This window comes from Cervus elaphus, chromosome 19 (assembly GCF_910594005.1).
Source record: "Cervus elaphus chromosome 19, mCerEla1.1, whole genome shotgun sequence".
NCBI classification, from domain to species: domain Eukaryota; kingdom Metazoa; phylum Chordata; class Mammalia; order Artiodactyla; family Cervidae; genus Cervus; species Cervus elaphus.
In genome coordinates this window covers 90,992,190-91,005,065 of record NC_057833.1, presented here as the reverse complement: position 1 = coordinate 91,005,065, position 12,876 = coordinate 90,992,190, and the positions used below count along the sequence as shown (strand labels likewise).

General features: G+C 37.4%; 1 protein-coding gene across 7 annotated transcripts in view; it reads right to left on the bottom strand.

Moving 5' to 3' along the window:
- Positions 1-12,876, bottom strand: part of PLS1 (plastin 1) — a 118,873-nt gene that overhangs the window by 45,332 nt on the left and 60,665 nt on the right. For 6 of the 7 annotated variants that reach the window (XM_043875491.1, XM_043875492.1, XM_043875495.1 and 3 more), the window contains exons 2-4: positions 9,764-9,869; positions 3,522-3,685; positions 1,606-1,735 (exon numbers count right to left, since the gene is read on the bottom strand). In XM_043875491.1, coding sequence (XP_043731426.1) covers positions 1,606-1,735; positions 3,522-3,685; positions 9,764-9,833 — 364 coding nt within the window. In that variant the 5' untranslated portion in view covers positions 9,834-9,869. Of the gene's footprint in view, positions 1-1,605; positions 1,736-3,521; positions 3,686-9,763; positions 9,870-10,093; positions 10,115-12,876 lie in introns of those variants that run through there. The other variant, XM_043875497.1, reaches the window with a different exon arrangement.

Genomic DNA, 12,876 nt, shown 5'->3' with positions numbered 1-12,876 from the left:
TTTTTTAATGTAGAATCTGGAAAACAGAACTGAAGCCATAGATACAGAGAGAAGACTGGTGATTACAAGAAGCAAGGGGTGATGGAGAGTGGAAGAAATCGGCGAATTTTTTTTTATCTTAAATAAACTGAATTTAAAAAATTTTAAATGACCGTATCTATGAACTGGTTATAGGTTCATTCATTTGGGTTACCTTTATAATCAGTAACGACTGCTAGAACCAACAAGATCAAAAAAGAATTGTTTTAAATCAATGGAAAAATTACTCCTGTCCTTCATGTAGCTCTACAAGCCCAGAACCTCTCACTTCTTCTCTTCCTCCCTTTCCTCACTTTCTCTTTTTCCTTCAATTTAAGGGAAAAAATCTGATTTTACTTTATTTAAAGTCCTTTAAGCAAGAAAATCTTGGTAATATAAAATGCTCAAAATGGTGCACATTTACTTTCATAGAATTTTTGTATTTATGTATTATAATAATTTAGATATTATTAGATGTAAATAATCTAGAAATAATCCTGGTGAAGGAAATGTTATATGTTAATCTACTTGGCAGCTGCATGAATGTAGCTACAAGATGCATACACATGTGAAAACTCATTGAACTGTACACCTAACAATTGCAGCAATTCGCTAAATGGCATGTTATACCTTAATAAAAAATGAAGATGCCATTCCATTAGAATGGACAGGCAGAAACAGAGCTAAAGAGTAAGTACCTTTCAAAAAAGGAGGTGGGAGTTATACAACACTGCCTTCACCACTGCACTTCCCTGGTGGGAAAAAGTTAGGAAAATATATACAGTGAGTAGAAGTGTGAGTGTCTTATTAGAGGAAAATCCATTGAGAAAGCAAAAGAATCAAGAGGATAATTAACAGATTCATATCTCAAAGAAAGAAAGAGGGAAAAGTTAAAGTGAGTTTTTATAAAAAAAATTCCAAGAGTATAGTTCTAATTATATTAACATGAACAAAAAGAACTTGGCCAAAGGTTTTCAGGCATCTTGATCGTGAGAAGCAACCTTAGCATGGGGCAAGCTGTCTCCTCCTAGGAGCTCATGTGACTCTGTATCTTCCCCTGGGCAACAGTCCAGTGATTCTATCAGATCAAGCAAACCAAGCACTGTGCTCTACTAGTTACTGGGTTGCTTGATAAAAGATGAATCAGGAATCTCAGCTCCTCCAAAATGGAAAGTCCTTCCAATAAACCTCTCCACCATTCCTAAAATTATAGGTCTAAACTAAACTCATATCACCAGTCAGGAAGAAAAATCCATCCCAAGGTCATGATTAAACACATTCAATGCTGAAAATATAAACAACTCCTATTTTGCTGTTTCTAATCTCTTGACCACTGTGCCTAACACACAGTAAACATTCACTTACTATTATCTATCTTAAATAATTCCAGGATTTTTCATTCTGACACTTCTGAAATTATGATACATTTCAAATCTAATGGCACATTATAATTTAGTCTCATTATAAAACAATGGTATATAAAATAGTGTAAATTACAATAAATGGCATCTTAGATCCTGTGAAATACAGGACTTGTTGAATGAACCAATGACTGAAAGATTAAATTTGGAGCAGGTGGTTGGTTACCTGAATAAGAATGCTGTGTGCCCTCACTGGAGATGGATGAAGTTCCTCCAATAGCAGTAATCCCTTCCCTCTTGTTAATTATTTTTCTGAATGTTTTGCTGATGTCTTTGCTTTTTAACTCTTGCATTAGCTGGAATGGGAGAGAAGTAAAAGTGACCCTTGATTAGATAGCCATTAAAATCCTTGCTGTGTAAAAGATAGTTATTTATTTGGAATGACATAAAATTAAATACGAATCAGTTGTTCTTGCATTTATTGCTTGTGTAGGCAGATAACCCTCATGTCATCTTATGATAACACAAAATGGAAAAATGTTTGCACCACAACCTATAATTAAGCTCAAATTGTACACATTGAAATTGTTCATCTAAACTTGCCGTGATCTCTTGTACTAACAACTAAAGAATAACTAAGTACATGATAAAGATTTTTAAATGTCTTAATGAGATATTTTCCAATCTGAACAGCTTCAATGTATATGTTAAAGTCAAGAAGTCAGCGTTTGTAGGAAATTACACAGGCTTCAACAAGTGCCCTCTGCCAGTTCCTGTCACTGGCCACTCTAGAGCCTGGCTAAACTGAATTCAATCAGTTCTCCATGCAACAGCCAGAGTGAGTTTTAAACAATGCATATCTGATCATTCTTCCCACATCAATGGCTTCCTATTGCTTTTAGATAAAAACAAAAAATTCTATAAGGGCCTGATTATCTGACCCTGACTCATTTGTCTAAACACATTCCTAACCCTCAACATTTCAGCTCCAACCACAAGGATGCTTTTTACCCCAAGTGCTTGAGAGCATCTACTACCCCTAAAGCCACAGAGCCTCTACACATGCCATCACCTCAGCCCGTCTTACACATTACTTATTTCCCCCACCCACTCCTTTTATCTGTTTAACATCTTCCTTCAGACAGCAATTCAGTCTTCACAGAGTTGGAGATAGTTCCATTTCACTGAATCTCTGCATTCTCTAATCTCCCCACCAAGTTCAATTCCTCCTACACAAACTTTCAAATGACCTGTCTTGCTCTGTCAGAGCATCTATCAGTTATCTTTTACCTATCTGTGAGATTCTGTCTTCCCCTCCACCTACAAACTTCATCTCTTTGTGTTCATCACATTACTCATAATACCAGAGTTCCTGGTATGAAAGGAGCTCAATGAACAAAGAATGTAAAAGCAGACAATTACTATTTCATAAATATCTGTTCACTTGTATTAGTGAATAAACTATTTCATTAATTTTTGTACAAAAAGCACAGTCATGGTGCTGTTGATAGAAGGTAGTGACAGCCCTTGCTCAACTGTCAGCTGGCAATGGCAACTTAGTCATCGCTCTCAGCCTGAGAGGTTTAAAATACATGATACTCAATATTCAGTTCTATCTTTCTTTTATTGGTGGAGTCATATATTATTCTGAATCTTGTTCAGTTCCCTGAGTCTCCAGGTGGTTTAATAATGAACCCATAACTGGTATCAATGTTCACCGGTGGCATTTACAGAAACTGAACATATAACTTATCACAAGAAAACAACCAGTTTCTAGGAGGTATATCTTCCGAATCTTAGCTATTTCAATTACAAAGATATTTCACTTCTCAAGACTAAGTACTAAGACATGAAAATACTTTGCTTACAGAGAGAGCCAATAAGCATTTAAACTCAACTGTAGTTTTACTACAGGATAAATGATTATTATCTAAACCTAATTTCAACAATTTAAGAATAATTTTTCCTTTGCTTTATGAATTATTTGTGGAAATTGCTGTTATTGTTACCATCATCATCATTTAAAAGCAGTGCTTTTTCTGGTTTCTGAAGCCAGATTCAACCAAAGAAAGCAATGACATTACTAAAATTCTGCTCAAAGCAAACCCATCAGTAGCCAAGGAGAGGATTTAGATCACTTACCGACACAAACTCTTCAAAGCTGATTCTGCTATCTTTGTTGTTGTCAGCAACTGCTAGAATTTTCTCCACGATCTCACGCACCTTGTAGCCAGGCAGAGGAAGGCTTGCTTCCTTAAACAGGTCCTGGAGTTCATAGTCACTGACATACCCACTGTTGTCAATATCTAAAAAGATAAATTATGAGAGATCAGATCTTATTTGTACTCTGTTGGAGATGTGCACTCTGAAGGCTGCTTGGGAGATTCATGGGCAGGCAGAACCTTCCAGGTTTGTTTCATAATTGGCAGTAACCTTTTCTCCTGCACCTAAATTGTACAAGGTAAGCTATATACTTTATCAAACAAACTCATATTTCATGAACTTTGTTAGTCGCTCAGTCGTGTACGACTGTGAACCCATGGACTGTAGCCTGCCAGTCTCCTCTGTCCATGGGATTTCTCAGGCAAGATTACTGAAGTGGGTAGCCATTCCCTTCCAGAGGATATTCTCAACCCAGGGATCGAAGCCGAGTCTCCTGCATTGTGGGCAGATTCTTAATGAACTTCACCCGCCATCCATAGACTCAGGGTTAGCATATATATTTTAAGTGTGTAATAAGAACATTGCATGACAGATGAAAAACTCAAGTTTGGCACATGACTAATTTTCAAAGAATTAAGAATGGGGAAGTCTCAGATATCTAAGGGAAATAGAGCAGCAACAGTCACAGAGGAACACCCACCCAGACTTTGACTTCTTCATGGAACTTACCAAATGGATCTGCTGGCCCCACTTTCCATGCAAAATTCGTACGTCATGTAAAATGCACATAAGGCACTTCTGTTCTACGTTTCACTTGGTGGCAGTTCTGTTTCACTTGTCAATAATTCATTGCCTCTTCATTACGTATTTATGATACCATTATGTAGGCTGAATCATGTTTGATGTCATTTTGAGATTAAGTGTTCAAGAAATAATTTCACACCTACATTTGGACTTAGGGAAATAGGTTTCTGGGCGTTTTCATATTATCACTGATATAACCTTCCCTGGGTTTTCCTGAGAGACTGGATTATCAATTCTTGACACAGAAGAAAAGCAACATTAAACACTTGTGGCCAGAGTTGGCAACAGGGCTTAGGACTGATTGGTTAGTTGCCTGGATCCACCTTGTATTGGCTCTCTTCACTCACCTGGTAGTAGTTACTTTGCTTCCTATGTCTCTTTTTCCTCTCAGTGAAAGAGCTGTCATCACTATTAACTGAATGAACTATAAGACAGAAACCTTTCTTTTCAACTCTCAAACACAAGTTTTAGAATTAATACTGTTCAGAATGGTGAAAATTTTCTAAACTAGAATCTTCCAAGAACCAAAATAGTGCTGTGATCTGTAAAGGAAGCTAAATTGCATGATATTGCAATAATTGCTTTCTTTGAATTTAGAGTAAAATCTCATTACTTAGTACATCACCAGTTCAGAATTGCTTCCTATAATTCTGAAATAGACAAATAGACGAGGCAGACTCACTGCCTAATAGCACTGTGGCGAGGAGTATTTAAACAAGATCATGAAAAAGTTATGTGCTAACCATCACACTAAACTAACATTAAGAGTTGGGCTCTGAAGATGGACACACCTGTGTGCTTAAATGCCAGCTCCTTCCTTACAACCTCTGTGGTTTGGGTATGATGTAACAAGAAATAATAGATACCACTTAATGAGCACGTATTCTGGGTCAAGTGATTTGTTAAGAACTTGAGGGCTTCCCTGGTGGTTCAGTGGTAAAGAATCCACCTGCCAATGCAGGAGACACAGGTTTGATCCCTGATCCAGGAAGATGCCACATGCTGAAGAGCAACTAAGCCCGGGCACAACTTCTGAGCCCATGTTCTACAGCCCATGCTCTGGAGCCCATGCTCTGCAACAAGAGAAGCCACTGCAACTAGAGAGTAGCCCCCAATCGTCACAACTAGAGAAAAGCTCACGCAGCAACAAAGACACAGCACAACCAAAAATAAATAATCATCTTTTTTTAAAAAAAGAACTTGTCTAATGAAATCCATACAATAACTTGGAGGTAGTTAATAATAATATTCTAATTTTAAAGATGAGGTAGTCAAGGCTTAGGTTAAATAGCCATAAAGTCACAGTTTAAAAAGAAATAAGACTTTCCTACAACTCTGCAACAAAACAATACACAACCTGATTTTAAAATGGGCAAAGGACGTGAATAGACATTTCTCCAAAGAAGACATACAAACAGCCAATAAGCACATAAAAAGATATTCAACATCACTAATCATTAGGGAAATGCAAATCAAAACCACAATGAGATATTTTATATTCACGAGAATAGCTATTGTAAAAACAAACAAAAACAGAAAGTAATGATCATTGGCATAATTTGAAGAAACTGAAACCCTTGTGCATTGCTGATAGGAATGCAAAATGGTACAACCACAATTGGAAACTATTTGTTAGTTCCTCAAAAAATTAAACAAAAGTAAATGATTCAGCAATTTCACTTCTGAGTATATGCCAAAAATAACTGAGGAGAAAGACTTGAACAAATACTTGAAATACCCATGTTCACGGCAACATTACTCACAATAGCCAAAAGGTAGAAACAACTCAGAAGCCTGTCAACAGATGAATGGATAAACAAAATTTAGTAGAAACAATAAAATGTTACTCAGTCTTAAAAAGTAAGGCACTTCTGACACATGCCACAACACAGATGAATCTTCAAGACATCACGCTAAGTGAAATAAGCCAGTCACAGAAAAACAAATATTATATGATTCCACTTATATACGTTACCTAGTGTAGCCAAATTCACACAGACAGAAAGTAGAATGTCAGCAGACCCAGAGGACGGGGGTTGGGGGAAGGTGGATTGTTGAGGAGTTAGTCTTTAACAGTACAGTTTCAGTTTGGGAAAATGAAAAGGTTCTAGAAATAGATGGTGGTGAAGGTTGCATAACAAGGTGAATATACTTAATGCCAATAAACTTGTCTACTACATCGGTGCTTGCCAAGGGCATTTGCCATCTGCCTCAACCAGGAGTGAATCCTGTCTCCACATGCCCTGAAGGGAGAGCAGAAATGAGGCACTCTCTGCTCCAGGGAAACTTGTGGCACAGGTCTTCCTAACAGTTAGTTAGATATTTTCAGGAACTGATTTTATAAGCCCAATCCTTGCATCTCCTCATATTTAGAAAAGCACTAAATTCTTTCAAGGTAACATCAGCTTCTCGTGACTAGCAGAATATCTTCTGTAAAGATAAGTGCTTGATTAAAGGACCTCTCCCTTCACCAAAATCACATATATTGACCTTCCCCCCGGCTGCCTCTCTGGAGCAGTTTCTCAGAGCCATCTGTGGTGCTGTCTCTTAGGCTGCAGTCCTCATTAAGTAAAACATAACTTGCAACTTTCACACTGTGCAATTTTTTTTTAGTCAACAAACTGTACATTTGAAAACATTGTTAAAATGGTAAATTTTATGTTATGCGTATTTTACCACAATTGCAGAAAAACAGGACAAATATTTTAACTTCTCTCTTTTCCCTAGAGACCCAAAAAAAATATCCCATCTAGCAAGGTTAGATGGGCATGTTTCTCCGTCTCTGAGAAAAGCTGTTTGGGACAAATTAGCAGAGGGTTACAGAGTCCATGAGTAGCAATTTATCTTGTAAATAAAGTAAGGAAGTATATATTCTGCTAGTATTAGAACTTCCCTCACACAGAACAAATTATCTTGCTGTCAGAATTGTTTCATCAATGATTTATCAAAAATACAATTAAATAAATATGGCAAGATTATACATCCATGAGTTATAAAGATTAAAGCTGGTGTGTGAAAGAAAACAGACTACTAATTTATTTTACTAGGACCAAGGTAGCATTTTTATTCAAGCTGCCAAACTGCTCCTATAACATAACAAAAACGACCAAACTAGGAGATATGGGGGGTTGGGGGGCAGGATTTGTTTTGTTTTTTGGCTGCACTACAAACCTGCAGGATCTCAGTTCCCTGACCAAGGATGGAACCCAGGCCCCCTGTAGTGGAAGCACAGAGTCTTAACCACTGGACCAGCAGGGAAGTTCTGGAGCTATATTTTCACTACTTCCTTTCTTTCAGGGCTCCGAATTAGCAGAATATTCCAACATTGCTCCCAGTTTTTTTTTTCTTGAAATGACTCTGTGCGCTGCATACAATGTTCCATAAAATTTTTTTTAATTTTACTGATTTATTTTATTTTTGGTTGTGATGGGTCTTCATTGCTGCTGGGACTTTTTCTCTAGTTGCAGTAAGTGGGAGCTACACTCTAATTGCAGAGAACGGGCTCTAGGCTGTGTGGGCTTCAGTACTTGTGGCACATGGGCTCAGTAGCTGTGGCTCCTGGGCTCTAGAGCACAGGCTCAATAGTTATGGCACATGGGCTTAGTTGCTCCGCAGTGTATGAAATCTTCCTGGGTCAGGGATCAAACCCGTGTCTCTTACATTGCCAGGCGGATTCCTAACCACTGCTCCACCAGGGAAGCCCAAAATGTATTTTTAACAATAACGTTTTAGAAATCACATCATAGTCATACAGTGCTCTAGCATGGGCAAAATAAAGAAAGTGAAAGTGAAGTCGCTCAGTTGTGTCTGACTCTTTGCAACCGCGTGGATTGTAGCCTACCAGGCTCCTCGGTCCATGAAATTTTCCAGGCAAGAGTGCTGGAGTGGGTTGCCATTTCCTTCTCCAGGGGATCTTCCCGACCCAGGGATTGAACCCAGGTCTTTCACATTGCAGGCAGACGCATTACTGTCTGAGCGACCAGGGAAGCCCATTAGGATAAAGAAAAGATCAAGGTTAAGGAATTCATTATGAGCCAAAGGCGGCCACATGTGGACTGTATTCTCAAGGTCTGAGTTACTCTCTAAACAGCTAAGCAAGGAGAAGTGGAAAGGCCCAGAGATTTGCAGAATTCACTTTATTTCATAGCAATGTTTTGTAAGTCATGAGCTTCCAGAAAGCATTACTTTTGCTTTTTTTTTTATAATTTTTTTTATTAGTTGGTTTTTTTTTTTTTTAATTTTTTTATTAGTTGGAGGCTAATTACTTCACAACATTTCAGTGGGTTTTGTCATACATTGATATGAATCAGCCATAGATTTACACTTATTCCCCATCCCGATCCCCCCTCTAGTTGGTTTTTTTTTTATATAATTTTTTTTTTTTATTAGTTGGTACTTTTGCTTTTTTTTGAGAGAGAGTGAGCCTTGTTTTTGTTTTTAAGTTAAATCTTCCTTTCTTTATCTTGGTTTCTAAAACGTCTGTACTACATTTCATCTACATTAATTTTAGACATTATTCACTAAGTTTAAGAGAAATTGAGGCCCAAGACCAACTGTGATCACCCCATCCTCCCTGGTCTGACTCTGTTTTTTGGGGAGTGCTCTAACACACCAAGGCAGGAGCCCACTGAGGCAGGAGCAACTTTGGGGGTGTCACTGTTTCCATGTCTATTTACTGTGCTCATCTTTTACCACTTGCAGACTACAGCAAAAGATGGTATCAACACTGTCTTGGTTTGCTACAGGTCTCCTACAAGCAAAATGCAGGAGAATCACGATCCATCAGAGGATGGGAGAGATTTTTGGAAGAAAAAGACCAAGCTGTCAAAATGACATCATAAAGACAAAAAACACTGGATGGCTTTTAAAGTGAAAGAAGAATAAATAAATAAATAAAAGTGAAAGAAGAAGTATAAGGCATGCAGCCTTTAAAAACAATACTTTTTAAAAAAAATTATGCTCAAGGGAGGAGAAAACTAAGACATATGGTCTTTGAAAATCATATTGAGCTTTTAAAATACTCTGCATGAAGTCAGAACGTGTTATTATTCATGACAAACACACGGAGGCCAGAGTTCAGTTTACACACAAGGAAGTGTTCCCATATTTTTTTCTCTGTAATGAGGATATCACATTAAGCATATTCAGTTACTCTGTCATTCATTAACCTGGAGTATTCTCTGCAAAGAAATGATCAAAGAATTCAAAGTCCAATTCTCCCAGAAATTCAAGCCAGTCTTAGTTTATCTTTTAGAAAGAAAGAAAGAATCCAGTGAAACCCAGATGGGACACAAAAGAAAAAGGGAATATATCTGGGGGTTAGAGGGCAGTAGGAGCAATAGAAGGCATTGTTCCATTCCTGGAAGGCTGGTATCCAGCAGAATAGTAACTATGTATTTAGTTTTTCTCAAGCATACCTATTTTATTAAATGCTTCTTGTAGTTCTTCCAGCTCCTCCCGAGAAATGGTGGTCGTACTGTTCTCCATCTCTGAATAGGAAAGACTACCTTCAGGTCTTTATATCTGGAAAAAGCAATGTGAGAAAAAAGAACATGAGCCCTTTGGAAACATTTATCTAAACAAGAACAAAGGACACAGGCAGTAAAGCATCTGGAAGAAACCTCCTGAGAGGTAAGGCTGAAAAGGAATAAATAGGAAAAGATTTCCTGGTAACACTCTTTCCCAACATAGGTCAGCCAGACAATAACTGAGATTCAGTAAAGGGAAGAAACACTGGTTTTTCACACCCTGTGCTTTTCCAAAGCAAAGGCATTTCTCAATGGCTTGTATAATTTTCCTTTCCATTTGACTTCACTGTTTCAGTAAAATAAGCATTTCAAGCTGAGAAAAGTATAGCATTTAAAAATACTCAGGATGTGGTCGAAAAGTAAAATTTTAGGACGTGAATCATGTCCAAAAAAGAATACAGTGAGTTAGAGGCTGATGATTTTGGGATGGAGCTTGTGGCTCAAACGTTCAACTTGACGTTATTCAACCACTGCCACCTCCTCTCCCATTCCTTGTGCAAGGTCTTCCCCAGATCAGTGGGGCCTTTCTTATTCCAAGCAGGAGAAACAAACTAAAACCAAAAAAAAGAAAACTGATGTAAAACTGGATTGTAAGAAAAGCAGGCATGTAATAGTCATTGTAGAAAATAATTGGTAACAAATGCCCAAATCAGAAATGTAACTTATCCACAAGCCTACTGTCCAGAAATATCAACTAGTACTTTTTGTCATCTACATCTTTCTGGTCTGCTTTTCAAATGCACCTGTACCTTTATTGAGGTGTGAAAATGTGAGCATAATATTTTGTGCTAATATATTATATGTATCAACATAATATTTAGTGGCCACATAATAACCTATTTGTTAAATCCCTGTTTCACAGTGTTTGCATTGCTTCCAATTATTTTGCATTGTAAATGAATGCTACAATGAACAGCCTTACAGATAAATCTCTGAACATATCCATGTTTATTGCTGTAAATAAATATCTCAAGGAGGAATTACTGACTTTTTTTTTTTTTTGGCCACACCTCATGTCTTGCAGTGATCTTATCTCCCCAACGAGGGACTGAACTCAGGCCACAGCAGTGAAAGTGCCAAGTCCCAATCACTGGACTGCCAGAGAATTCCCAAGAATTACTTACATTTTTAATACTCTGATATGTAACAAGGCAGCTCTTATTTTTAAAGTGACTTCGTGGTTTGACTCTTCAATATAAAGCTAAAGGTGAAGACAAATTATGTATGCCTCTTATACACACCTAATTACTTTAGACTTAATGTGTATTTCAGAAAGTGAAAATGAACTAAATAAGTACTGAAGCTAAGTAGGAAAAAATTTTTTTATACACATATTTATATAAGAGGTTCAACATCATCCCTGAACATCTCTAATTTGGGGGGAAGCATATAATTTTTTGAAATAATTGAATTAAAATTTTCACTGATTACTTAAAAATCATATTAAATTGTGCGAATCCTTCTAAAGCGTACAGTGCATTTGTCATTCATGATCTGTAAACCAACTTGTTTAGGAGTTTTGTTGTTCTTTCAAAAGGACATTTTTTTTTTTATTAAAGTACAGTTAGTATACAGTATAGTGATTCACAATTTTTAAAGGTTATACTCCATTATAGTTATTATAAAATATTGGCTATATTCCCTGTGCTGTACAGTAAATCCTTGTCGCTTACTCCATACCTAATAGTTTGACCTTGTAATCCCCTATCCCTGTGTTGCCCCTCGCCCTTCTCTTTCCCCACTGGCAACCACCGGTTTGTTCTCTAAATCTGGGAGTCCGTTTCTTTTTTGTTGTTGTTATATTCACTAGTTTATTGTGTTTTCTAGATCCCACATGTATGTGATATCATACAGTATTTGTCTTTCTCTGATTTATTTCACTTAGTGTAATGCCCTCCAAGTCCATCCAGGTGGCTGCATATGGCAAAACTTCCTTCTCTTTTACAGCTGAGTAGTATTCCATTGTGTGTGTGTATGCATACATACATCTTCTTTAGCCATTCATCTACTGATGGACACCTAGGTTGCTTCCATATCTTGGCTACTGCAAACAAAACTATTAGGAACACTGAGGTATAAGTATCTTTCAGAAAGTGTTTTGGGGGGTTTTTTGGTTATATACTCAGGAGTGGAATTTTGGGGTTTTATGGTAGCTCTATATTTAATTTTTTGAGCAACCTCCCTACTGTTGTCCATGGTGGGCTTCCCTGGTGGCTCAGATGGTAAAGAATCTGCCCACAATGTGGAAGATCCAGGTTTGATCCCTGGGTCAGGAAGATTCCCTGGGGAAAGGGATGGCTACCCACTTCAGTATTCTTGCCTGGAGAATCCCATGGACAGAGGAGCCTGGCAGGCTACAGTCCATGGAATCCCAAAGAGTCAATATAACTGAGTGACTAACACTTTCACTTTCACTATTTACATTCTCACCAACAGCATAGGGAGGGTTCTCTTTTCTCCACATTCTCTTCAACATTTGTTATCTGTGGTCATTTTGATGATAGCCATTCTGACAGGTGTGAGGTGATATCTCATTTTGGTTTTGATTTTCATTTCCCTGATGATCAGGGAATGGAGTTGAGCATCTTTTCATGTGACTGTGACCACCTGTAATTCCTCTTTGGAAAAATGTCTATTGAGTTCTTCTCTTCATTTTTTAATTGGGCTGTTTCTCTTTTTGATCTTGAGTTATATGAACTGCTTATATATGTTGGATATTAACCCCTTATCAGTCCTATCATTTGGAAATCTGTTCTCCCATTGAGTAGTTGCAAAATGACAGATTTCTATCTCTTACAGTTACTCTGAGGCCTGATTCTAACTAAATATGTAATTAAATTGTTTAGTTTTAAATACATACACACACCATTGCCCTCTATTTCATTCCACACTATTTAAAAAAAAATCTGAAGAGCTCAGTTCTGTAGAGTAAGAAAAAGGCAGTAAATGCAATTTCTTTTATGTTAGCAGTAAGTACATATTCACATTTTATTGAATTCTCA